The 27639-nt window shown below is 45.6% G+C and overlaps 2 protein-coding genes across 6 annotated transcripts; both read right to left on the reverse strand.

Annotated features, from left to right (window-relative positions):
* Positions 1-3184: 3184 nt before the first annotated feature.
* On the reverse strand, positions 3185-20960 carry eml4 (EMAP like 4). Of its 3 annotated transcripts, XM_030441884.1 has the most exons (24): positions 20649-20960; positions 17843-18028; positions 17357-17477; positions 16567-16767; positions 15380-15520; positions 15233-15258; positions 14205-14240; positions 13026-13149; positions 12538-12687; positions 12367-12436; positions 12111-12221; positions 11637-11732; positions 10611-10745; positions 8215-8350; positions 7122-7270; positions 6876-7001; positions 6364-6495; positions 6217-6284; positions 5933-6021; positions 5742-5839; positions 5339-5426; positions 5145-5243; positions 4861-4991; positions 3185-4684 (listed from the first exon to the last, which is right to left on the reverse strand). In XM_030441884.1, exons 1-24 carry the CDS (start codon positions 20671-20673, stop codon positions 4208-4210), a joined length of 3015 nt encoding a protein of 1004 aa, XP_030297744.1. In that variant the 5' UTR covers positions 20674-20960; the 3' UTR covers positions 3185-4207. The 3 variants fall into 3 exon arrangements, with proteins under 3 accessions (XP_030297744.1, XP_030297746.1, XP_030297745.1); XM_030441886.1 differs by lacking the exon at positions 16567-16767; XM_030441885.1 differs by lacking the exon at positions 14205-14240.
* Positions 20961-21680: 720 nt separating this feature from the next.
* Positions 21681-26450, reverse strand: LOC115596659 (tetraspanin-14-like). 3 transcript variants are annotated; one of them, XM_030441932.1, is made up of 9 exons: positions 26322-26450; positions 25630-25710; positions 25182-25232; positions 24931-25077; positions 24666-24836; positions 24415-24540; positions 24270-24320; positions 23717-23830; positions 21681-23153 (listed from the first exon to the last, which is right to left on the reverse strand). In XM_030441932.1, exons 2-9 carry the CDS (start codon positions 25708-25710, stop codon positions 23088-23090), a joined length of 807 nt encoding a protein of 268 aa, XP_030297792.1. In that variant the 5' UTR covers positions 26322-26450; the 3' UTR covers positions 21681-23087. The 3 variants fall into 3 exon arrangements, with proteins under 3 accessions (XP_030297792.1, XP_030297793.1, XP_030297794.1); XM_030441933.1 differs by lacking the exon at positions 26322-26450 and adding an exon at positions 26117-26301; XM_030441934.1 differs by lacking the exon at positions 26322-26450 and adding an exon at positions 25996-26301.
* Positions 26451-27639: the final 1189 nt, after the last annotated feature.

Genomic DNA, 27639 nt, shown 5'->3' on the forward strand with positions numbered 1-27639 from the left:
CACGTGACACCAGCGGAGTGATTCTATTGGCTGACACCAGCGGAGTGATTCTATTGGCTGACACCAAGGGAGTGATTCTATTGGCTGACACCAGGGGAGTGATTCTATTGGCTGACACCAGGGGAGTGATTCTATTGGCTGACACCAGGGGAGTGATTCTATTGGCTAACACCAGGGGAGTGATTCTATTGGCTGACACCAGGGGAGTGATTCTATTGGCTGACAGTTGTTAGAGGTTGAACCAAATGTCAGAATTTGACAGATAAATGAAACAATCATTTTGATCCTGACAAACATTTTAAATGATTCATTCACATCAGAATCATGTTTTTAAGGAGCACAGAGACTTTTATTCTGCAGCGTTCTACGAACTCTTCTAATAGACATGTTGTGTCTGATTGGCTGCCCACACCTTCACACTGATGCATCAGTGGACAGGTAGACCAGGTAGACCAGGTGTGTGCTTCAGTCCAGGTGTTTATCTTTAAAGTGTACCGAGGTTCTTTATTTCAGCGGGATCGTCGACTCTCCGTGACTGTGAGTCTCGTTACAGTCAGGTGAGTCCTGGGTGTGATGTGAGAAGGTGAGACTGTCTCAGGTGTGATCACAGGTGTGTTTGTGTTGCAGCTAAGGATTTTCACATCCAGTGTTACGGCGAGGACTTCCTCTTGGTCAACAACATGCTGCTCGACTGCCGCAGCAAAGTCCAGCAGGCGTGCTACACCAGAGGTGAGTCTACCTGCTCATGTGGAACGTTTAAATGTAGATTTGATGAGCCGACTGTGTGAGAACGTTTACAGCTGCTCTCTGTGACGACACGTGTGGATTTACAAACCTGTTGTGTGACTCTGATGTGTTTCCTGTTTGCTGCTGCAGATAATGGAGAGAAAGGCTGCACCACACTGAACAACTGCTCTAAGACAGGCTGGACCTGCTGCCACAGCAACGGCTGCAACCAATGAGCCAATCACAGCCCAGGAAGCTCGGACACCATCAAACCACACAATGTGAAATAAGACTGTGAGGGAGATTTCCCAGATTGCAGTGTGGTGTTTCTCTGAGCTCAGTGAATAAACATGAATGTTCACGGTGGGTCTTTCTATCAGAGACTAAATAAACATCCTGAATTTCAATAACTTTGTGTAATATATCTTTTCTTTTAGCCCCGAATGCAGCCGACTGATTTTACATCAAACACAGATCATGTCAGTGGTTTAAACAGTTTGCTGAAAGGGAAAATGTTGTAACACATTTATTAATGATTAATCAACAGTCGATTGTTAGGCACTATAGATGAAGGAAATGACTGAGAATTGGCCGATAATACGAAGTGCAGCATCTGCTCACAGCAGGTGGTGGTACGCACCTTTAAAGTTGTTTTGTGAGCAGCCAATAAAAACAGGATGTCAAACTGCCTCACCTGTGCAGAGCCGTGTGACGTAGACAAGAGCCGTGCACATCGTCGTCAGTATGGATGCAACACAACACGAGATAAAGTCTGATCTCAGCTGGATGTCAAGTAAACCATGTTTGCTCTCTACATCTGAGCCTCTGACACTCAGCTGTGGCATTAATGAGATCAGTCAGATTACTGAAGACGATCATGAGATTATAATTATTCTGTATAAAATGCTGTTAGCAGACTCGTCCATGACTGTGATTGGTCAGATGCTGCTGAGTTGATGAGCAGCTTGTTCAGGTTGGTGAAGACGGAGAACAGAAACAGATCCTGGGTCTGTTGAAGCATCAGTTACCATGGAGATGTTACCATGGATACATCTGACCTCTGACCTCTCGCCGTCATCAGCAGGAAGAAAAAAACAAAGATTATCAGTTTTCAAAACATTTATTTGCATTTTTTTGTTGAAATCTTCAGTACAGTCTGTCATCTGACAGGAATGCATGAGAGAAGACATGATTGGCTCAAAACAGTCACATGAACATCATCATCATGGGTATCAATGTCATTACTGATCACTGAAAAATAAACATTTGAATCCAGAAAATCCCACAAAACCCCGCCCCTCCATTACATCCAATAACCCCGTCCCTCCCTTACATCCAATAACCCCGCCCCCGCTGACATCCACTAACCCCGCCCACCCTGCACCCTCATAACCCCGCCCTCCCTGAACAACCAGGTGAGTCCCTGAACTCTGTACAAGCCCTTCAGAGAGACGAGCGTAGAAAAGATGAAGATATTAAAGATAACGAGTATTAAAAAGGCAAAAACATGAACAACCCACCCTCCCCTCCCTCGAAAGGCCCCTCCCCCTGGAGTGACATCATCATGACATCATGACATTCAGAAAACATTTTGAAGAGAAATGGTCCAAAAGAGACAAAAACAAACATCATCAGCCGTCATTCAGTGAGTCACTAACAACCAGCCAATCAGAGGAGAGGATCTCATGTATGTCCCGTGACCTGATTGGCTGAGAGATGTGAGCGTTGACTGTGAAGGGCGGCTGAGTATTTTTACAGTGTAGCTGAGGGGCTGCTGCCCCCTGGTGGTGAACAGAATATACACACAGGTATCTGCAGTATATACAGACAGAGATCCTCTAACAGAGAGACGTCTCACTCCTCTGTCGACTCTGATTATTTAAACACACCTGAGTCACAGTTTTTAATCTGGAGGCTGACTTTGTGTTACTGTTAACATCTTTACTTCCTGTTTCCACCTCTTTACTTCCTGTTTCCTGTTCCCTGTGTGACTTTAAATTCAGCCTCAGGCTGCGGTCCAACAATCCGACTGACCCTGAAGTGGTCGTGATTAACAGACATGAAGGAAAAACTCTGATCCGTTTCCTTTCTTCAGCACAGGAAACACTAGAGGGGCGATAACGCCGCCCCATAATTCCTTGCTGCCACAGTTTATCTGCAGTCAGACTGTTTTCATGAATTCTTCAAATCTTTGACGTTTCCAATCGAGAACAGGACGTTACGTTATCCGACTGTTGGACCGCAGCCAGCCGCTCCAGACTGAAGCTCACCTGTTGTTTATATTTCCTGCAAGTTCCACAATAAAAGTCTACCAGACTACTGTCCCTTCTCAGGAGGACTTTTACTGTGAAAATCCTTCAGAAAGGTTGAGTTTGGCAGTTTAACAAAATAAAAGTCAAATAATAAATGAATCTTATCAGTATTACAAGATTCCTCTGATCAATAATTGTTGGGAACCAATAATCAATAATCATTAAAAGTATTTCTTAATATCAAAGGAATAAAACGTTAATAAGGTTTGTTTTTTTTTAAATCTAAAAGACATTTCCGACTTTTGCAGGTCCTCTCTGATCCCCCGACACTTCCTGTTCTACTCTGCTCTTACTGGAGGAGGGAACGTTACCCAACACACCTGAGACTCATCTCACCTGTTCTTCCTTTAAATCTTTCCTCATCAAAGTGAAACATTCTTTCACACTTCTGTTTTTTTAAACCCCCAGCAACATTTCAAAGAACAAAAACAACTTCCAGGTGTGTGTGTGTGTGTGTGTCAGGTAACTGCTCCTCCTCTAGTCTCTGCTCAGGTAAATCAGAAGCTCCAGGTATTTCAAACTGTGACATCTCATGCTCTAACTGAAGGAACGTTTATTTTAACAGCTGATTGATTAGAAAACAACCTGATGCTGCAGCCACATGCACGCTCACACACACACACACACACACACACACACACAGACTATCCTTGCGAGGACCGTCAATGACCACTGAGAACTGTTGATTAGTTTCCGTGATGTTCTCCATTCAGAGTCCTGAATGAGCTGTCTGCAGCTCCTGTCTGCAGTGTACTCATGGATGTAATAGATTACTCTGATACTGAAGAAAACTTAAAAACATGATGATTCTCAGAGAAGTTCTACAGAGTTTCTGTTTCTCAATTCTAAGTGGATTTATGGGAGTTTATTCTCTCTGCTCAGAGAAAATGATCCTCAGGAAGTGACGTCACCCTGAATCACATCAACATGTTTCTGTTCACATTAACTCAGTATTAACTCTTATTTACCATCACAGCAACACGTGTTCACCCTAACTGAACCTCAACCTGCTCCGTCTTTAAAAAACTCGGTCTGATCCCTCGAACTGACGTTTAAATGTACGACACAAACTAAATGTCCTCACTTTGTAAAAATGTCCTCACTTTGTAAAAATGTCCTCAACCTGTCCTGGTCCTCACAAAGATAGCTGTACCAGAACACTCACTCATCTACACACTCACAGACTCGTCTATGAGGGGGGGGGTGAGGGGGGGCAGCCCCTCGTCGCTGGGCGTGGCCGTGTCGTCGCTCGGCTCCAGGCTGTCCTTCAGACTCACCGTGCTGTCAGAGGGGGGCGGGGTCGACTCGGAACGGGGCGGAGTTAACTCGGAGACAGGTGGGGCTAACTCTGTGGGGGGCGGGCTGTCCGGGGAGGGCTCCTGGGTCCCGTTGGCTGTCGGAGGAGGGGCAGGTCCCTGTGTGGGTGTGGCTTTATCGATAGAGGGAGGGGTGAATACAGGCTCCGCCCTGTGGGGGGCGGAGTTAGAGAGGAGGCTGTCAGTGAGAGAGAGCGAAGCTTTCTCCACCAAGCGCCACTGCATGATGCTGGTGTCCTTCCCCCCCGTCGAGATCAGGTGACTGTCTTTATACAGGAAGCTGACGTTGGTCACATGACTGCTGTGGGCGCTGTACTTATGGCTGGGAGCCTGTACACACACACACACACACACACACACACACACAGATTATTGATCGATTGGTTCTCAGCTTGTTTCTGAAACAGAATCAGTAAGAACATGACGAGAAAACTTTCAAGTCAACAGATCCAAATAACAATTGATCGTTCGGTCGATTTAAAATCCGAAACATAAAAAGCTCTCACCTTTGGCGTGGAGCACGGGTAGGCGAACAGGTGAACTTTACAGAAGTCGTCGGCTAGAGCGATCACCTTCCTGTTGTGAGATCTGATCAGAGCGTTGATGTCGGTGCCGTCTGAGCCCTCCGGCCACACACCTATCACACACACACACACACACACACACACACAATGAAACAGAAACAAACAAAGTCGTTAGAAATTGTTTGTTAAAAATTTCAGATGTGAAAACAAACAGCTCTGTTCTCATGTACAGGTGTGAAGGTGTGAAGGTGTGAAGGTGTGCTAACCGAACACGTGGTATCCAAGGACGCAGGTGTATGTTGCCCAGTTGATGTCTTTGCACTCTGATCGATTCCGGATCAGTTTGCAGCCGTTTGGAACGTCCCCTGAAAACACACACCTGTCACATAACAACACAGGTACACAGGTACACAGTGTACCTCACAGTACTACAGTAGTGCAGTATAATCACAGTACTCACAGTAGAGGATCTCATAGTCTCCAGAGTTGGACATGATGAAGTTGTTATCAGGTGACCAGTCCAGGTGTGTGATGTAGCTGGAATGTCCCTGTGGAAACATTCAGGTAACTCATCATCATCATTTGAAATATTGTTTGAGTGAAAACGTCGTCCAATAGGAAGCTACCTCGTCATCATACAATCTTAAGTCTTAATACAAATCTGACTAATCAGAGGTCACCAGCAGACTAATCAGACTTCTGTCTCCTTCACTTGATAAAAGATATAGATGAATATATTGATATCTGCTGTTATTTCGCTCTCAGTTGGATTTGAACTTTGATGATCTCCTTCTCAGTTTGGATCAATCCGTCCTCGTTATGTTTCAGATGATATTTAAAAGAAGCGGACTCATCAGACTTACGGTGCACTTCCCGTAGCGGCTGTACTTGCGTCCTCTGTCGGACACGTTGTAAAGGTAAATAAAGTTATCGTGAGATCCAACAGCCAGCAGACTGCCATCTGCAGACACACAGAGAGGAGCATCATGGGACATGTAGTTCACCTATCTCATTATGTTGTCCTAACTGGATCGCTTCACATGACTCCACCCACCTTCAGAGAAGCGCATCACAGACAGCTGCTCGTTCCCGTCGGTGTGGATCGCCACCAGGTCCGTGGTCTCAGCGTCCAGAACGTACCACCTGAGACAGGTAGACCAGTTAGACCGCATGATACAGGTAGACCACACAGACCACCATGAAACAGGTGGACCAGTTAGACCGCATGAGACAGGTAGACCAGTTAGACCAGCATGAAACAGGTGGACCAGTTAGACCACCATGAAACAGGTGGACCAGTTAGATGATGATGGATTAACTATCAATAGTTATACTAACTTTCCTGAGTGTGTTCCTATGGCAACCACGGCTCCGCTGGGATGGAAGTCTGCACAGTGACCATGTTCCTGGGGGAGGGACAAAGCTGTCAATCATCTGTCGATCATTCTTTTGATAAAGAATCCACCAACCAGCTGTCAGCCTCACCTCCAGCGTGCGGCTCCACTGAAGACTGTGATCCACCGCGTTCCAGACGCAGACGAGCCGGTCCTGAGCACACGTCAGAAACATCTCTCTGGACGGGTGAGACGCCAAGCCCCACAGCTCGTCTGTGTGACCCTGAACACATCACGACACAAACATAGTGAGAGCCTGAACACATCACAACAGAAACACACAGAGAGCCTGAACACATCACAACAGAAACATAGTGAGAGCCTGAACACATCACGACACAAACATACTGAGGGCCTGAACACATCACGACACAAACATACTGAGGGCCTGAACACATCACGACACAAACATACTGAGGGCCTGAACACAGCACGACACAAACATACTGAGGGCCTGAACACATCACAACAGAAACACACAGAGAGCCTGAACACATCACAACAGAAACACACAGAGAGCCTGAACACATCACGACACAAACATGCAGGGAGCTTGGACACATTACATCATGATGATGTCATGATGATGTCACATGGCCTCACCTGGACCTCTACCAGGAAGCCATCGTTGAAGGTTCCTCTAAGTATGAAGTTTCGAGAGGTCCCAACCAGAAACTCGTCCCCCTTCCCTTCAGACACGGCTCTGATGGTTCCATACTGATCTGGGACCTGTTAACACATGTCAGTCATGTGACCCCCTTTTTACTTACTTAATAGATTTTTGACTCAAATTGCAGCAGCCGGGTTCTGACGTGTGTGTGTGTGTGTGTGTGTGTGTGTGTGTGTGACCTCGATGTCGCGGTCAGCTCGCAGTTCGTGGTCCCACAGGATGATTTTTCGGTCTTTTCCTCCTCCGGTCAGCAGAGTGCCGCTCCTCATCTCACACATACAGAACACACTGCCCTCGTGACCCTTCACCTGCCGGCTGATCTGAAACGCTGCACACACACACACACACACGCACACAGACACAAAGGTGAGTCACACTTCTGAACTGAACTGTTCATAAAGATGGAGGTATGTTTCCTCACAGAATTTAAATTAAACAGTAGTTAATGTTGCAGTGTGTGTGTTCGTCCACACGCTTCATGTCTCAGGTGTTTTCTGTGTTTTCAGGTGCAGTTCCTGCAGCAGCCAGCAGGAGGCAGCAGATCACACAGAAAACACTTCCTGTTACTTCAGGTTTCCTGTTCAAACAAATCCACCGCTGGAGGCCAAATGTATTATGTTCAGTGTGTTAACGACATGAACGTTAAACTTGTGTAAATGTTTGTGTCTCCTGATGTGAAGTCTGTAGTTTGACCTCGACATGTTCAGTCTGTTAATCTGCTGCCGACATTCTTAAGAACTCTGATCTGGTTCCAGCGAAGAACTTCACCTGAAAAACGTTTAATTCTTGGCAGCGCTCCTGTTGAAACCAGTTTAGCGGCGTGTCACTAAAACCATTACTGAAACTGCGCCAACACACACACAAGCACACACACACACTTCTCCGTGTTCTCTCTTCAGTGTTACACTGATCTCAGGTCAGGTTTTTATTTCTATTGTTTTAATTTCCTGTGTTGATGTTAAATGTTTTACTTAAGAATTTCACTGTTCAAATCTATCAGGATCTGTTCCTCACCTGCAGGAACTCAGGTCATGGTAACAGCTGTGAGCACACACACACACACACACACACACACACACACACACAAAGGCTCTGTAGTGTTTGTGCCGCTCGTCATAATTGACATAAAAATATAAAACAGACAATAACTGTTTCCAGTTTCAGTCACTGAGATAAAGAGCAACGTTCAATGAGAGTTTCTTAGACTCAGCAGAAAACTGTGTCTTTCTTCAACCTGCTTCACGTGTACATCAGTTTTCAGCCGATGCTCACCTCGGGGTCCCTTCCCGGTTGGGGTCTCAGCGGTGCTCCTGGTCCAGACCAGCAGGATTCCTCCGGAGTCTCCAGTCAGGATGTCTCCAGTACTCAGGAAGGCCAGACACTGGATGAACTTTGGCTTCTCGTATTTCTGCAGACACAACAAGAAACTGGGTCAAAGGCAGAGCAGGACTCCAGACCAGGACCACAGACCAGGACTACAGACCAGGACCACATAACAGGACCACATAACAGGACCACAGACCAGGCCCACAGACCAGGACTACAGACCAGGACCACATAACAGGACTACTGAACAGGACTACAGACCAGGACTACAGACCAGGACTACAGACCAGGACTACAGACCAGGACCACAGAATAGGACTACAGAACAGGACTACAGACCAGGACCACAGACCAGGACTACAGACCAGGACCACAGAACAGGACCACAGAACAGGACTACAGAACAGGACTACAGACCAGGACCACAGAATAGGACTACAGACCAGGACCACAGAACAGGACCACAGAACAGGACTACAGAACAGGACCACAGAACAGGACTACAGAACAGGACTACAGAACAGGACTACAGACCAGGACCACAGAATAGGACTACAGACCAGGACCACAGAACAGGACTACAGAACAGGACCACAGACCAGGACCACAGAACAGGACTACAGAACAGGACTACAGAACAGGACCACAGACCAGGACCACAGAATAGGACTACAGAACAGGACTACAGAATAGGACTACAGAACAGGACTACAGACCAGGACTACAGAACAGGACTACAGACCAGGACTACAGAACAGGACCACAGAACAGGACCACAGAACAGGACCACAGACCAGGACTACAGACCAGGACTACAGACCAGGACTACAGACCAGGACCACAGAACAGGACTACAGAACAGGACTACAGAACAGGACTACAGAATAGGACTACAGAACAGGACTACAGACCAGGACTACAGACCAGGACTACAGAACAGGACTACAGACCAGGACTACAGAATAGGACTACAGAACAGGACTACAGAACAGGACTACAGACCAGGACTACAGACCAGGACTACAGACCAGGACTACAGAACAGGACTACAGAACAGGACTACAGACCAGGACTACAGAATAGGACTACAGAACAGGACTACAGACCAGGACTACAGAACAGGACCACAGAACAGGACCACAGAACAGGACTACAGAACAGGACTACAGAACAGGACCACAGAACAGGACTACAGAACAGGACTACAGAACAGGACCACAGAACAGGACCACAGAACAGGACCACAGAACAGGACTACTGAACAGGACCACAGAACAGGACTACAGAACAGGACTACAGAACAGGACCACAGAACAGGACCACAGAACAGGACCACAGAACAGGACCACAGAACAGGACTACAGAACAGGACTACAGAACAGGACCACAGAACAGGACTACAGACCAGGACCACAGACCAGGACCACAGAACAGGACCACAGAACAGGACTACAGACCAGGACTACAGAACAGGACTACAGAACAGGGCGACTTAAGTCCTTTTCTGCTTCTGTGGTTTGTTTGTCTGACAGTCTAACTGGACTTTAAGTGGAAAGACAAACTAGAAACCATGAAAACTATAAAACTGGGTCGATTCACAGTCGGTACAGTACAGTTCTGTGTGTCCGGCAGTGAAATGTTCTGTGGACTGAACGAAGCCGTCGGCCATCGTCTCTCTGATCTGAAAACATTTTTCATATGATTTTTCTAAACGTGTGAAACTTTTATTCTGAAGGTTTGTTCCTTTGTGTTCACCTGGGTGGAACTTCCTGTTTCTCTCAAGATTAAATTCCTCACATTCACTTTGTTTCAGTCTGCTCCACCAAACCCCATTCATCTTTCAGTCAATTTAATCCGTCAGGTCAGATTCTTCAACAAACACACAGATGATCCATTTTGATGTTTTGATGCTGTAACTCTGATGTAACTCTCACAGACACAGTTAGCTTTGTGTAGCACACGGAAGACAACACTTGTCCCTGGATTTAACTGAGGTTAGTTATTCTGATCAGAACAATCCAAAAACAAAAAATTAACTTCAGATCAGATCAGATCAATGAATCTACTTTGTTAAAAAATCAGTTCATGAATCTAATGAACGTGGATGAAGAACTGAAGGTAAATATAGATAACTGACGTCTGGTCAAAGGTTTTCCTTCAACTTTACATAAAGACAGTTAGAGTTTAATCTGATTCACAGTTTTAAACTCTAAACAAAGTTTTGTTTTCTAATAGAAAATGATCCAAATATCAGAGAGAACATGCCAATAAAACCTTGTTTGTTTCTTTAAGTGGTAACTAATATATAAACCAAAAGTAAAATAAATTAAGAATCTTCTCACCCCAAAGATTCCCTGTTTACGAGCCAGTGAGGTCCCACTCCAGGTCCAGAAGAAGATGTGGGACTTTCCACAGGTGACGATGGTGTTCGGGTCAGTGGGGTGGAACTCCACGACCAAGACCACCTCGTTAGTGGTCTGAAAGAGTTTCAACACAGAGACACCAGTCAGGACCAGTTAAACCAAGCCAGGACCAGTTAAACCAAGCCAGGACCAGTTAAACTCAGCCAGGACCAGTTAAACCAAGCCAGGACCAGTTAAACTCAGCCAGGACCAGTTAAACCAAGCCAGGACCAGTTAAACCCAGTCAGGACCAGTTAAACTCAGCCAGGACCAGTTAAACCAAGCCAGGACCAGTTAAACCAAGCCAGGACCAGTTAAACCAAGCCAGGACCAGTTAAACTCAGTCAGGACCAGTTAAACCAAGCCAGGACCAGTTAAACCAAGCCAGGACCAGTTAAACCCAGTCAGGACCAGTTAAACTCAGCCAGGACCAGTTAAACCAAGCCAGGACCAGTTAAACTCAGTCAGGACCAGTTAAACCCAGTCAGGACCAGTTAAACCAAGCCAGGACCAGTTAAACCAAGCCAGGACCAGTTAAACTCAGTCAGGACCAGTTAAACCAAGCCAGGACCAGTTAAACCAAGCCAGGACCAGTTAAACCCAGTCAGGACCAGTTAAACTCAGCCAGGACCAGTTAAACCAAGCCAGGACCAGTTAAACTCAGTCAGGACCAGTTAAACCCAGCCAGGACCAGTTAAACCAAGCCAGGACCAGTTAAACTCAGTCAGGACCAGTTAAACAAAGCCAGGACCCGTTTTCAAACCCAGTCAGACCAGTTAAAACCCAGTCAGGACCAGTTAAACCAAGCCAGGACCAGTTAAACTCAGTCAGGACCAGTTAAACCCAGTCAGGACCAGTTAAACCAAGCCAGGACCAGTTAAACTCAGTCAGGACCAGTTAAACTCAGTCAGGACCAGTTAAACCCGCTCATGTCCAGTATGACAACTATGTTGTTTGTTGTTACACCTTGATCTCAGCGATCTTTGACTTCTTCTGCCAATCCCAAACTGTCAACATGTGATCGTTACAGTCGTCAATAACACTCAGGTGCTGACCAGAGTCCTGAAAGAGACAGAGACAGGTGTGAGACAGACAGACAGGTGTGAGACAGACAGACAGGTGTGAGACAGACAGACAGACAGGTGTGAGACAGACAGACAGGCAGGTGTGAGACAGACAGACAGGTGTGAGACAGACAGGCAGGTGTGAGACAGACAGACAGACAGGTGTGAGACAGACAGACAGGTGTGAGACAGACAGGCAGGTGTGAGACAGACAGACAGGTGTGAGACAGACAGACAGACAGGTGTGAGACAGACAGACAGGTGTAAATGCAGCCATCGACCATGTTTTCAGTGATGTCTGAATGTGAAGCCTTAGATGTGAGCAGTGTGGTCTACATATTATACAGTTCCCATCATGCACCTGGGTAATACTTACAGCTTTAGAAAAAGCCAGCGAGCCGACTCCTCGCTCGAATGTTCCCAAACCGATGACCTGCAGAGTCGACAGACTGACGCTGTCCCAGATACGAACGTGAGGCTGCAGCGGCTGGAGACAAAAGTTACACGACAGATTGTGACAAGTTAATTTGTCCGTTCAACCTTCATCACTTCACTGTTGAACCCTCAAAAGATGTCGAAAAGAGTAAAACATGTTTGTTTAGTCTCGTTTGTACTGTAGTAACACTCCTCACCCGTCCATCTTTGTCCACTCCTGCAATCTGTCCTGTTGCGATCCGGATCTTATCAGGATGGATTGCCAAACTGAGGGACAGGGACAGAGACAGAGATATGACATCACACACGTCATCACACACCAGCCAATAGGAGAGCAGCAGATGATTCTGGTGTAAGTGTTTTCTCACCACTTGACACAGTCGGTGTGTCCGAGGTAATGTCTCTGCGTCCGCTCTTCATAGTTAAACAAAGCCACAACGGAGGCGATGAAGTAAACAATCTCTCCGGTTGGGAGGAGGTAAATGTTCGCTCTGCAGTCTCTGCCACGGTAACCATACCTGCAGGAAGTCAAGGACAAACCTGGCAAACACCTGGTTAATACCTGGGTTATTCAGTCTTTGTGTCTAATCCTCTGTAACCTCGTTGTTTTATCGTTGTATGCAGACGAAACGCTTCTGTCTGTATCTGATCGTCTGAGCATCCTTCAGTGGATCTTCAGTCTGTCAGCTGAGAGTTTGTTGTTTATCTGAATATAAATCAGGGCTCATGAATAATTTATCATTTAACTTCAGGAATTACTTTAGCTGATTATTTTCAGTCAGAACTATCATGTTTAATTTTCAACTGCTGCTGATTATAATGAATCATCAGTGCTCCTGTACAGACTGAAGGATACACCCATTCCAGCTTGAGTCTTTCTGAAGGGAGTTCAGTCCGAACATCTTCGTAGTTCTCCACGTCTGACGGGATAAACATGGTGATCGGTCGACCTCGCATGAACATCTTGATGTGGTTTCCCTCTGAAACAGCAGACACAAACACAGAAACGTGTTGAAGGGAAAACACTTTTTTTATGAGAGACTTAAAAACAGATATCAGACCGATACAGACGCACGACTGATAACAAACCATCAGCTGATACAATAAACACACTACAAAACAATAAACCCAAACCTGAGAGACGCACAACGACTACAAACAACGTGTCCGTGTCTTCTCTCATTGTCGTCATTTGGATACAAACTGGATTTGGTTAATCAATCAATAATCAATATTATAAGATAGAATACTGTTCAGGATCAGAACACGTCTGCTTTAACTCTTTTCAACAATCAAAATAAATGATGTAAATAAATGTGTTTAATAAAGATTTGGTTCACTGTTAAAGGTCAAAGTGTGAGTAACACCGTCACTAAATGACCTCGTTATTTATTGATCAGCTGACACTGAGCTCTAAACCAATCAATGAGATCGATCCAGCTCTGATCAGGTTCTGTGCTATTAATGATCTGTGTTGGATGCATCCAATCAGATCACACACCATGAAAACTGTTCTGGTTAAAGAGCAACAAGAGTCAGACACACAGGTGAGGGACAGGTGAGGAAGCACTGATGCCGTGCAGGTGAAGCAGGTGAGACAGAAACACCTGCTGCGTCGTTGTTTACCTCCACAGAATCACAAACATGATGATGTCACATAACCTGTCAATCAAACTGACAGTGTCTAATAAAATGCTTCATGTTTAGAGAGTGGGCGGGTTTTTTGTTTCACTGATCCATAAGGGGTCCTTTAATAATCTCACATAGCAACTGCATCTTCTATGGAGGTAAAGACAAGCAGGGGCGGAGCCACAGACAGGTGTGCCATCACCTGATCAAGCTGAAGGAGAGAGAGCAGGTGGGTGAGCGAGGCTGCTGATGTAAAGCAGAGAGAGAGAGAGAGAGAGAGAGAGAGAGAGAAAGAGATGTGATCGATCCAGAGCAGAAACAGGAAGCGCAAATTCAGCTGCTGTTAGCATGTTAGCCTGTTGTTAGCCTGCTAGCTCGCTCACACAGTCGACTCATCAGGACTCACCAGCTTGGCTGTTTTTCTCTCGGGTCGACATTTTGGCTGGTTTGAGACAAACACAGTGTCACTCAGAAACATAAACAAACAACAACAACACAACAACACCACAAACATCAGCAACACAATAACACCAAACAGCAACAGCAACACAACAACAACAACAAACAACAGCAACAAAACAACAACACAAACAGCAACACAACACCACCAAACATCAGCAACACAACACCACCAAACATCAGCAACACAACAACACCAAACATCAGCAACACAACAACACCAAACATCAGCAACACAACAACACCAAACATCAGCAACACAACAACACCAAACATCAGCAACACAACACCAAACATCAGCAACACAACAACACCAAACATCAGCAACACAACAACACCAAACATCAGCAACACAACACCAAACATCAGCAACACAACAACACCAAACATCAGCAACACAACAACACCAAACATCAGCAACACAACACCAAACATCAGCAACACAACAACACCAAACATCAGCAACACAACAACACCAAACATCAGCAACACAACAACACCAAACATCAGCAACACAACAACACCAAACATCAGCAACACAACAACACCAAACAGCAACAGCAACAACAACAACAACAAACGACAGCAACAAAACAACAACACCAAACAACAACAACAACACAAAAAAACAGACATCAACAGAAACAAACAAACAAATAGCAACACAAACAAACAAACACAGACATCAACATAAAGAACAACAAACAAAAACAGCAATCCAAACAAGCGGAAACAACAACAGCAAAACAAACAAAACAAAACAGGATCATCAATAACAACAATGACATCATCATCAGTCGTTACAGGATTCCTGTTGAAATATTTTAAATGTCTTTAAAGCTGTGTTGCTGAAAGCTGGCCTCCTATTGGCTGTTACAGATGATGATGATGATGATGATGATGATGATGATGATGATGATGAAGACTATGAAGACTATGGTACCTTCATGATTGGGATGATAAAAATATATTTACCTTGACTGACCACCGGGTCTTTGTGTCTGAAAAGAGGCAATCAATAAATCAATCAATCAATCAATCAATAAATCAGTGTGTGCGTCTGTGTGTGTGTGTGTGCGTCTGTGTGTGTGTGTGTGTGCGTCTGTGTGTGTGTGTGTGTACCTCTCAGCGTTCTTCACCACCTTGGCGAGCAGCTTCGAGGTGGATGCAGCCTTCACCAGTTTGTTCCTGTTGTCCTCTGAAGAGTCCCAGGTGCTGCTCTGAGAACGCTCCATACCTGAGGACCGCTTCACACTGGGCCCCCTGAACACACACACACACACACACACACACACACACACTGTAACATAACGACGAGGAGGAGGGGGAGGGCACTCCGAGTCACTGAGCTTCATCTCGATTTATCTCCAGATCAGTTTAATGTGTTTTATTGATTATGGATTGATTTGTTCCGTCTCAGTTTGAAGCCCCTGCAGAGCTCCACTGTGTCTGTGGATGTAGACGCACAGATGTAGAAGTCGCAATAACAACATCTGGAACTCATTATGAATGATCAGTGATATAATGTGTGTGTATGTTCGACAGGTGTCACACCTGCTTTTACCAACAAACTGTGACGAACGGCTTCGGTTCAGCTTCAAATTCATTAAAATCTCAGTGACTCAGAGTTCAACAAACGATCCAGGAGGAGGTTAGTGAGCTGAACTGCAGAAGGCCTGAACAGGAAGAGAAAGAGGAAGAGGAAGAAGAAGAGGAAGAAGAAGAGGAGGTCCTCAGGTGAGCTGGGAGGAGAACAGGTCAGTAGTTAAAACACACGCAGCCCAGTCTGAACTCTCTAGCAGCAAACAGTAAAGAGGAGCCAGAGGGGACGAGGAGGCAGGAGGCTCCAGGACTCCCATGAGACCTCAGGGGCCTCCAAGTTAACCAGGAGTCCACAGGAGACTCCTGGATCTGCAGGAGACCTGGAGGGACTACAGGTTAACTTGGAGGCCTGAGTAGGCTCGAGGGTCTCAGGAAAGTCCAGTTAGAGGAGGTGAAGTCCTCAGGAGAAGATATGTTAGTGGTTTGGATAAAAACACACACAGTTAAAGCTTTTCACCAGCAAGAAAGAGGATCTCCTGGAGGCCTCAGGTGGCTCCAGGAACCAGAACGTCCTGACACCTTCTGGAGCTACAGAAGGTCCCAGGAGGCGCCAGGATCCCCTGGAGACACCTGAGCTGGTCAGGGACTCAGGTGCTGGTGGACTGTGGGTCCTCGGGGGAGGAGTTAGTAACCACTCACAGAGTGATGTCAGAGAAGCGTCAGCAGGAAGTGAGATTAGAAGCAGCCGACAGATCACAAAGTGGAACCTTTTTGGAGGGACGTGGCCTTTGCTGCTGTCAGCAGACTGAGCTGGTCTCTGGGGGGTCTGAGGGGTCTGGGGGGTCTGGGGAGGGTGGGGAGAGGAGGGAGAGGGGGTCGAGTCCTTTGGGCGAGGAGACTCCTCACGCTCTTGGATCTCCTCCATCAGAGACCGCTGGCTGCTGACCTCCTTCTTCCTGTCTGTTCCACTGTGGACAAAACCAGGACCATGAGAGACCACCTACTACAGATTCTACTGGTTCTACTGGTTCTACTCTACATTGACTGCTTCTACTGTGTTTCTACTGGTTCTACTGTGTTTACTTCAGTGACTCAAACCAACAAAATCCATCAGAGACCGCTGGCTGCTGACCTCCTCCTTCCTGTGTGCTCCACTGTGGACAAAACCAGGACCATGAGAGACCAGAACACATTGATTCTACTGTATTTCTACTCATTCTATTGTTTCTACTGATTCCCCTCTCCAATGGGACTAGACCAAGACCGTGAGAGACCAGAAACTACTCCTGTGGCTCTCCTGATTCTACTGAGTAGTCGCTACTGAAGTAATTCTGGTTCCACTGGTTTATACTGGGAGCACTGGACACCACGTAAATAATGTCAAACAGTTAAGTCATTGATTATATCAATAAACCCGATCAATCTGATCTGGTCTGCAGACACAGTGCTCTGTGAAGAAAAGTCATCAATTAATCAAAAAAAACACATTTATACAGAAAACTGAAAACAACCTCAGAATGACCCTAACAGGCACCCTTACAAGGAATCTGTGTTTACCTCTTGGCAGCAGAGGACAGCGTCTCCTTCCTGGTGACGGAGGTGGAGTCTCTCTTTCGTCCAGATGTTCCTCCGTTAGCGATGCAGGACATCGAGTAGGCTTCACGCAGCGCAGCGCCGCCTGCAGGGGGCAGCACACCGTCAGCACTGAGCGTAACCAGTCCGCTCGCTACATCACGACCAGTTAAACACTGAACATGAAGTCACTCTTTAACTGGTTATCAGTGTTTTCTCACAACAGTGGCAGTTGTTATGTGTGTTTTCTTAGCTCAGCTAGCCTGCTAACTTTGTTTGGAGCCTCTGAGGCTGGACAGCCCGAGCTAGTAACACGTGGAGCGGAAACTCATATTACTACTGTTGTAACATTTACAGTCACGTGTAGATGTGTTGTTTTTCTCAATATCTGTGAACTGTTTGGATCCAGCAACACCTAATCAAGTCTTTACAGAATGACCAAGTTCAAGTAATAAAGAAAGGGAATGTTACCTTTCCCTCCATGTTGTTTCTTGGTTGAAGAGGCAGCAGAGACCTCAGAGGCAGCGAGGCGGCGAAGGACGTCAGCGAGAGCCGCCTTCATCACCGTCAACTCGTCTTCCTGCTGCTGAACGCGAAGCTCCAGAGCAGAAAGACGGTCGTTGACATCTGAGACGCTCGCTCCAGACATACTGTCATCTACAGAGACGGAGACACACTAATCTCAATATATGTTCATCTACGTTGAACTACACGTATGACTTCGCTGTGATGAGAGTGCAGAAAGCAGATCAGTCACCGAGCTGATCAATAAGGAACTGATCAGAGACTAACTGTGTGTTGAAATGATTAAACGTGAGCAGAAAAACTGTTCAGTCCTGCAGACGCTGCATGTGTCTGCATGTCTGCCCACACACACACACACACACACACACACACACACACACACACACACACAGTAATTGAGTTCAGCTGACTCCAACAACAACAGGGAGGGAAACCCACATTTTTTACTCAAACACACACAGACACACATTTGTCTCTCCATACTTAAGAGGACCATCTCTGAGAACATGTATTCCCTCATCTATAACACTGATCCATAAACCTGGATCCAACCAGAACCTTCAAACCAGGTCAGAACCTTCAAATCGGGTCAAGACCTACAAACTGACTGACTGTAGGTATGACAGTCTTCACGTCCAACTGATATTATTCCGTGGTTCAGGCGACTCGTCTCAGAAACCTTCAGGGACGGACACAAAACATCTCACCTGCAGCAGCGATGACATCACTTCGCTCAGGTTCACCTGCAGCAACTATGACATCACATGAATCTGACTGCTGAACTGTTTATCTGCAACTTGTGAAGAGTCGATTTCATGATGACCAGCTGCTCTCACTGATTACTGCGACATGATAAATCAATCAGCTGCTGAAAGACACATCTGTCATCTATCAGTATCGTTACTGATGACGGTTTAAACTGCTTCAGTCATTTAATCTGATCATTTTACCCATAAACCTCCCAGTTCAGACCAGATAAATCTGTTGCTTTTTATATTGATTTGCTGATGTCACTCTGATATCAGTTAACATTGATCAACCACAATGAAATCACTGACCCAATCAATCCCATTTACCCACGGACCCAATCAATCCCATTTACCCACGGACCCAATCAATCCCATTAAACCACTGACCCAATCAATCCCATTAAACCACTGACCCAATCAATCCCATTAAACCACTGACCCAATCAATCCCATAAACCACTGACCCAATCAACCCCAATAAACCACTGACCCAATCAATCCCATTAAACCACTGACCCAATCAATCCCATTAAACCACTGACCCAATCAACCCCAATAAACCACTGACCCAATCAATCCCATTAAACCATTGACCCAATCAACCCCAATAAACCACTGACCCAATCAACCCCAATAAACCACTGACCCAATCAACCCCAATAAACCACTGACCCAATCAACCCCAATAACCACTGACACAATCAACCCCAATAAACCACTGACCCAATCAACCCCAATAAACCACTGACCCAATCATCCCAATAAACCACTGACCCAATCACCCCAATAAACCACTGCACAATCAATCCCAATAAACCACTGACCCAATCAATGCCCAAGTCGAACCCTCTGACACTAATCAATCACCAATAAAACCACTGACACAATCAACACCCAATAAACCACTGACCCAATCAATCCCCAATACAACCACGGACACAATCAAATCCCCCAATAAACACTGACACAATCAACCCAATACCCCCAAATCAACCCAATACTACATGACCCAATCAATCCCAATAAACCCACTGACGACAATCAACCCCAATAAACCACTGACCCAATCAATCCCAATAAACCACTGACACAATCAACCCTAGTAAACCACTGACACAATCAACCCCATTAAACCGCTGACACAATCAATCCCATTAAACCACTGACACAATCAATCCCAATAAACCACTGACACAATCAACCCTAGTAAACCACTGACCCAATCAATCCCAATAAACCACTGACACAATCAATCCCAATAAACCACTGACCCAATCAATCCCAATAAACCACTGACACAATCAACCCTAGTAAACCACTGACACAATCAACCCCAATAAACCACTGACATGGTTCATGCGTGATTGATCAGATTGGGGCATTTTTAGCTCTGTGTCGTGTTTCTGAACAGTTCGTACTGTTGGGTGTGTGTGTGTGTGTGTGTGTGTGTGTCCCAGCAGTCATTGTGAAGAGATGATCAATGTTTCAACCGTCAGTGGATTTAACGTTGTGATTGATCTGTGCATTTACTGCAGCCATCGGCTCTGACTACTTCCTGAAATACTCTCTCTCTCTCACACACACACACGAGGTGAGAGACTCCATGAATAAATAATTTCCTGAGTTGTTCTGCTGATCAGAGTCCACACACACACACACACACACACAGTGAATATTGAACAGAATCAGTAGAATGTTCTGGTCGGACTCTTGTTGGGGTTTATGGTCTAACTGCCCCCCTGATGCCCCCGCTGGTCTCTGCTGGTCTCGTACAGATCCAGGTCTTTCTCTTTGGGGGTCCAGGACTCTGGAGAGTCTCCTTCAGGAGGAGCTGTTGGTTTTGTGGCCCTGCAGCCGCCGGAGGGGCGGTGCGGACTCTTTTTGATAAATACAGCAGTGACACGTGTAAAGCCGCCAGAGGCGCGTGCGGCTCTCCCCGTCCCGCCGCTGCACGGACAGGTGACCAGGTGACCTGCGGGGCGTGAGCGGCGGCTGGGACTCACCTAAACTGCCGGTGAATCCGTCCATTTTCCGGGAGAAAAGCGGGAGTCCGGGCCGGAGGCCTGCGGGAGGCTGAGCGCACACTGCGGGCCTCCGTCCGGGTTTTTCCACCGCAGCGGGGAGAGGAAGAGCCGAGCCGAGCCGAGCCGGGTCTGTCCCCGCCGCGCCGCCTGCCCTGTCCGTCCGTCCGTGAGGCCGAAGATCCGCTGCTTTCCTGCGGGCTGGAAGAAGACGCCGCTCCCGGAGGATCCGACAGCCGACAGAGAGACCGAGAGAAGCCGCGGAGGAGCCGCAGACACGACGGACCGACGCTGCTGCGCGTTTCCGACTCCGCCTGCTCTGGCAGCGCGCGCTTCCCCCGGAGGAAGGGGGGCCAGACAGAGGGGGGGGTGACTGAGGGGGAGTATGGTGAGGAAGCGGGGGTGAGGAGGAGCAGGACTGAGGGGGAGGACTGAGGGGGAGGCAGGAGCGGGACTGAGGGGGAGGCAGGTCAGGTTTCAGTGTCTCACACTTTAAAGGTGCAGCAGCGCCGCCTCGCGGTCACTCCGCGTCATCACACCGATAGGTGGAAGTGACATCACGAAGTTTAATTGATTTCCAACATAATGACGTTGTGTTCAGGCACAGTGGGACATTTCTAATTGATCATTTTGGTCATCTAAGTACAGTTATTGATAAATGCCAGCTGGTCAATGATCAGATGTATTGATTGGTGAGAAGTCTCTGCTGTGGTCATGATGTCACAGCTGCTGCTGAGTTATTATTCAAATGATGATTATTAAAATAAGAGGTCAAATCAAATATTGAGGAAACAGATTTGTTTTCTTTGTTCACGTCGGTTTTATTTCTATTTTCTTGTTTCATTCTTTGACTTTATGGCAAAAAACTAAAACTAGAAGCATAATCGATAATCAATACCACCATTCAGATCTAAACAAACACTTTTTAAATAAAGGTTTTTAGTGTTTGAATCAAAGTTTTTGTCTCGCTGTTATTTCATGAACAAAAACACATTTTAATTAAAAAAAACAAACTTCAGACCAAAATCCATTTTATTTTGTCGAATATAAAAATTCACTTGGATACAAAACAAAACAGAATCCCTTCAGAATAAAAGTCGTCTGTTAATGAAATGAAGTCTTAAAATCACAAACAGAAAATTAAACAATAATTCAGATTTTTGTACTGATTGGCTCAAACATCCTGAAATCTGTATTTATACAAAACAATTCAAACATTCAACCTGTTAACATGAATCCAGTGTCAATAAAGTTCTGTCTCCTGTGATCACATGACCCGCAGCGCAGTGACTCTTCTTCTGTGGTGTTGTGTTAACCAATGAGAGCTCGACATCGACGGTTTCCCCGTTTGTGTTTCGTTTGGTCGTGTTGAGGAAATCTAAGCCGATAATCATATTGATTGATCAGCTGATTTTAATTTTCACATCTCGTTAACATTTTGAAAGGATACCTTAAATCAATCATGATGGTGATTGATCAGGGTTCAACGTTGATCAGCTGCACACTGACCACAAGTGAGCTGGTATTATTGATACGTATCGCATGAATGTGTTGATGCAGTCAGATCTATGTGATCACAGTGAAGACAGACAACTTCACCTGCTGCGTCACACCTGGGTGACATCACTGACTCATCCTTCTCTTATTGGCTCAACTGGACTCCATCAAAGGTTCACTTCCTGTTTTAAATCACAGACAATGAAGACAGAGTCAACTAATCGGCAACCAGTTTGATAATCAATTAATCATTTCAGTAATTTATCAAAATATAAACTCTGATCTCTTTGGGTTTTGGACAAAACAAGACATTTATCAATACTTCATGATTAACTGATTGATCAAGGAAATTAGTAGATTCAGTCACATGATCACAGAGCGAAAGAGCGAAACAAAAGACCTGAGTTCAACCTGAAGGTGGTGGTGATGATGATGATGATGATGATGATGATGAAAGAGGCACTGAACAGTAAACAACCAATCAGGTCAAAGGTCACATGGTTCAATAAACATTCACAGAGGACTGAAACAGTAGAAAAGGCCTGAAGCTGCAGCGTCATTCTTAAACTGCAGGAAAAGTGAAGGCAGTCTGGTGCTGAGCAGGAACACGTCTGTTAGACCGTGAAGCTCTCAGTGACGAAACACAAATACAAAAACATCTACAGAGCAACACAATCTCAAAAGAGCTCAAAGTCCAGGAAGATGATTACTAGATTCAGTTTCTATTCAAGAAGAACAAAACAAGTTCAGGACTGTGACGGCTCAGAGGTCATCACCCTGATGACAGGAAGTGAAGGCAGTACTGAAGAAACACAAGAAGAAGAAGAAGAAGAAGGCACGTCTGACTGAAGAAACTTGGTCCAGTAACACCTGGTGGAGGCTCCGCCCCTGAAGGTTTAGACTCCGCCCCTGACAGGTTTAGCTTCAGTAGCTGAATTTGACTTTCTCGATGTCAGAGATCAGAGTCCTGGCCAGGTAGATCCCCACCATCTGTACAGGTAAACACACATCCCAGGTACAGTCAACAGCAGGCTGGGACCAGCACACACACCAGGACACACACACCAGCAGACACACACCAGCACACACACACCAGGACACACACACCAGGACACACACCAGCAGACACACACCAGCACACACACACCAGCAGACACACACCAGCAGACACACACCAGCACACACACACCAGCAGACACACACCAGCAGACACACACCAGCACACACACACCAGGACACACACACCAGCACACACACACCAGGACACACACACACCAGCACACACACACCAGCAGACACACACCAGCACACACACACCAGGACACACACACACCAGCACACACACACCAGCACACACACACCAGCAGACACACACCAGCAGACACACACCAGCACACACACAAGGACACACACACCAGCAGACACACACCAGGACACACACACCAGCAGACACACACCAGCACACACACACCAGCAGACACACACCAGCACACACACACCAGCACACACACACCAGGAGGATGTAGTACAGTACTGAACTGAAGTGTTTGTACCTGCAGCAGGGAGATGACGATGAAGATGATGGCCACCGTGTACAGATTCCCCGGCAGCCAGTCCTCCAACGCAGCGATGCAACCTTTAACATAGATATGATCACTCCAGTCCCTCTGTGAAGGAACATATAAGAACATCAGAGAAACATTCCTGTGGAACACCGACCACATGCTTTGTGGGACTGTTAAGACTCAAGAACACGTTCCAAGATTATAAGAACATCAACAGTAAGTTCCTGTTAGAACACAACATGAGACTCGTACCAACATACAACATGTTCCTGTTAGAATGTGTCATTAATACACATGTGCAAATGAAGAGAACAGGAATATATAAAGTGTACATCTCTATCAGACGTACGTCTGAGACACTCAACTTCATGTCGTCTCTGAGCTGTGACAATAAAGTTGAATCTAAATTGTATTTTATATCGAGTCCGTCGGGTTACAGCGAACTTCAGACGTCATCATGTCAGCTGCACCTGCAGAGACACATGTGGACCCCAACAGTCCCAACAGGAAGTCAGACTGAACGAACAGGAAGTGACCTCACCTTTGGTCTGTTTCTGACGTCGTAGCCGCACTGAGTGTTCACCACCGAGTCCTGAACAAACACAAAGTGGTGTCAACATCACACTCATTGTAACCAGGGTGACGAGCCAGGTGTATTGATCAGTATTGATCAGTGATCAACTCACAGCAGGATCAGTGACGCAGCAGGAGAAAGGAACTCCACACTTCTCTCTGCTGCGATGACTCCCGTTACAACTGAAATATACATTCAGATCCCAGTCCTCTGGTTCCTGCGCTCCACAGCAGTGGTTCTGTTAAAGAACAGGATCCATCCGTCACCATGAAACAGTTAGAACAGGAGACTAGAAGTGAGATCCTACAGGTGTAACTAAGATTTCCTGACTTTATATTTGACAACACAAACATGATGAATTACCATCTTCTGCAGAGAGTCTATGAGGTTCTGCAGGTCGATGTCGTCTCTGTATGCTCTGATGTTTGCCAGGAAGAAGTCGTTGATCCATTCTCTGACCTGACTCTGAAAGACCACCGCCAGAACCGCCACTGTCAGCTCCAGGATGAAGATGAAGCCGATCACACCGGAAAACTGACCCAAAGACACGAGGACAAGTTTAACAAACGAATCTTCACAGACAGACATTTTAACCTGCAAACTTACGTATAAAGACTTTTTGACGTACAAACTTTAGCAAACAAATGTTTTCTCTCAGAGCTCCCACACAGCCAGCGAAGCCCAGGATGAAGGTGACTCCACCCACCACCAGGACCAACCAGACCGGGTCAAACCCATGCAGCTGGGTCACCTGGGTCAGATCCAGCAGGATTCCCTGTAAAACAAAACAGACCAGCTCTGTAAACCAGGAAACAGTCAGTCCAGTACAAGAGTTCTCACTTTTGGATATTGTAATGATGAGATGATGAGCTGAGTCACCTTTTCACTCCACGCCCAGAAACCAGCCGCAATGAAGGCCGCTCCAGCCAGCTGCAACAGACACACACCAGGGTTCAGACAGATCCAATCACAGACACACACGCCCTTGTTTGGACATGTCAGACCACAGACAGACATCAGCATTTAATTCTAAAGTTGTTTGAGACATCTTCACGTCATTCAGACTGAACACGTTCAGACGTGAGAGGAGAACTGAGACATTTCACAAGAACTGACGAGAAACACAGTTTGAGAAACACTTCACATTTCCTGCTCCCTCAACCAAACAGGATGCAGTGCCATCCTTCCTGTGAACTATCAGACAGGAAACAGTCCTCAGTCTCTATATTCAAAGAAAACAGTGCTCCCTCTCAGTCAGTCTAACATGTGATCGGGTAAACAATTGATCAGGTGAACAGGTATATATGTAAGTAAGCAGGTAACTCACCCAGAAGATGATGTTGTAACTGAACATCAGGTATTTGTAGCAGCAGCTGACCTCAGCACTCTCATATCGATAGTAGTACATCTGTAACAACACACAGCAGTTCAACACTCCACAGATATTATATATAAATACACACTGTACATACACAGTGTAAATACACTGACACATGACGTAACACTCATCACGAATAATCAGTACAAACGTCTTTATTAATGACCCGTGTTTGTAAACAATGTCTCAGTAAACAGTCCTGCAGGCTTTCTGTTTTATTAAACTCTGTTAGCCGTTAGCCGTTAGCCAAACACTAACAAGCAGCTGTTCAGCTCCAGATAAACAATAATTAACTGGATTATAAAGTTAGCTCACTTGAAGCAAATTTGTCTACAACTCCGGATGAAGCTACGCGAGTTAGCCTCGTTTCTGTCGTTGTAAACGGACGTTTTCCTTTCAGTTTTCTTTCTGTAAATCACGAACAAGTTGACCTCACCTCAACTGTCCGGTGTGTTTATACAGAACCGAGCAACTTCCGTTAATGTGCCGTTGTTAACTGTTAATGACGAGCTGTGACGAGTCCACAGCTAACAGGAAGCAGCTAATGCTAACACAGAGTGTGAACTAACAGTGTGAAGTGTGAGTTTAATCCGGGAGGTTAGCGGGAACAGACGGGAACATACGGGAACAGACGGCCTCACCTCAGATCAGTCTGTAGCAACACATTCACTTTCCTTCGACACTTTAACTCAGACGAACAAACACACCCTGAGGATGATAACGGACCGCGTCTTCTTCGGCTGTTTCCACCACAAACAAAAACACAGCTCGTTCTTCTTCTCTGGGTTTTATTGTTGGCAAAATACCGTTTTACAGTTTACCGCCACCTGCTGGAGAGAAGAGGCGCTGCAGGCAGAACAATACAGCTTCACACACCGATTATATTATATTATATTATATTATATTATATTATATTATATTATATTAATCCCTTGCTTTCAGTGCTGTTAAAAACTTATGAGGTACTTTTACAAACTTTAGTTTTCATTTTCCTCTTTTCCACTGCAGTACATTTTAGAGGTGAATGTAATATGTTCTCTTACAGTACATGAATCTGCAGTAACTTTACAGATTTAATGTATAAAACATGTGAAGGTTATATAAAATCTGGTGCAGTGTTTATTAAACTAACTAGTACTGTATAAAGTAATTATACAGTACTTTATACTGTATAATTACTTTAATTTCCCATTCTGGGATCATTAAAGTAATTCTATCTATCTATCTAATCTAAGTGCAGTACCGTGTGAAGAATCTATACAATTTTCAGACTAGATGAGTTAGAATTAAGAGTTAGACTTAATGCTTTGTTCTGCCAGTGGCTCAGATCTGGTGAACAGCATTGAGCAGCAGCAGTTTTGCTGTGAAAAACTGATGGAAAAACTGATGGTAAATGAAGTGAGTAAACAGGAAATGAGTAGATCTGGAGCAGTAAATAAAATCATGAATAGCGTTAAGATTCTTATAAAAAACAAAAGTGTGATTCCTGCTGCTTGACTCAGCTGTTAACGATGTGAGGAGCTCGTTAACGAGGACTCTGTCCTAATGAACTTCCTGTGAGACTGATGACAGGATGGGGTCAAATAGTTTGTAACTGTTGTCATGGTAACCAGCCGTTCACCACCTCCACACAGTTTGAACATGGATCACAGTCTGGCCTTCAGCGTGAATCAAAATCCTGCAGTTACTATGGAGACGGTGACCTCATGTTCTCTGTCACCATGGTGATGGAACATGGAGATTCTGGGTCACGCTCAGTTTGTTAAAAATACGACAGAAAACAAACAAACAGGATGTTTACAAATAATTGTGACCTTTTATTGAACAACACACACACACACACATTTGTATGGATGCACCGATAGTGTGTCTGGGGGGCGTGGCTTCAGCGAGCGGAGGAGGAGTTACGTTGAGCATTGTACCAATAATGAGCTGGCTGACATGAGAAGGATGAGCTGA

This window comes from Sparus aurata, chromosome 15 (assembly GCF_900880675.1).
Source record: "Sparus aurata chromosome 15, fSpaAur1.1, whole genome shotgun sequence".
NCBI lineage: Eukaryota > Metazoa > Chordata > Actinopteri > Spariformes > Sparidae > Sparus > Sparus aurata.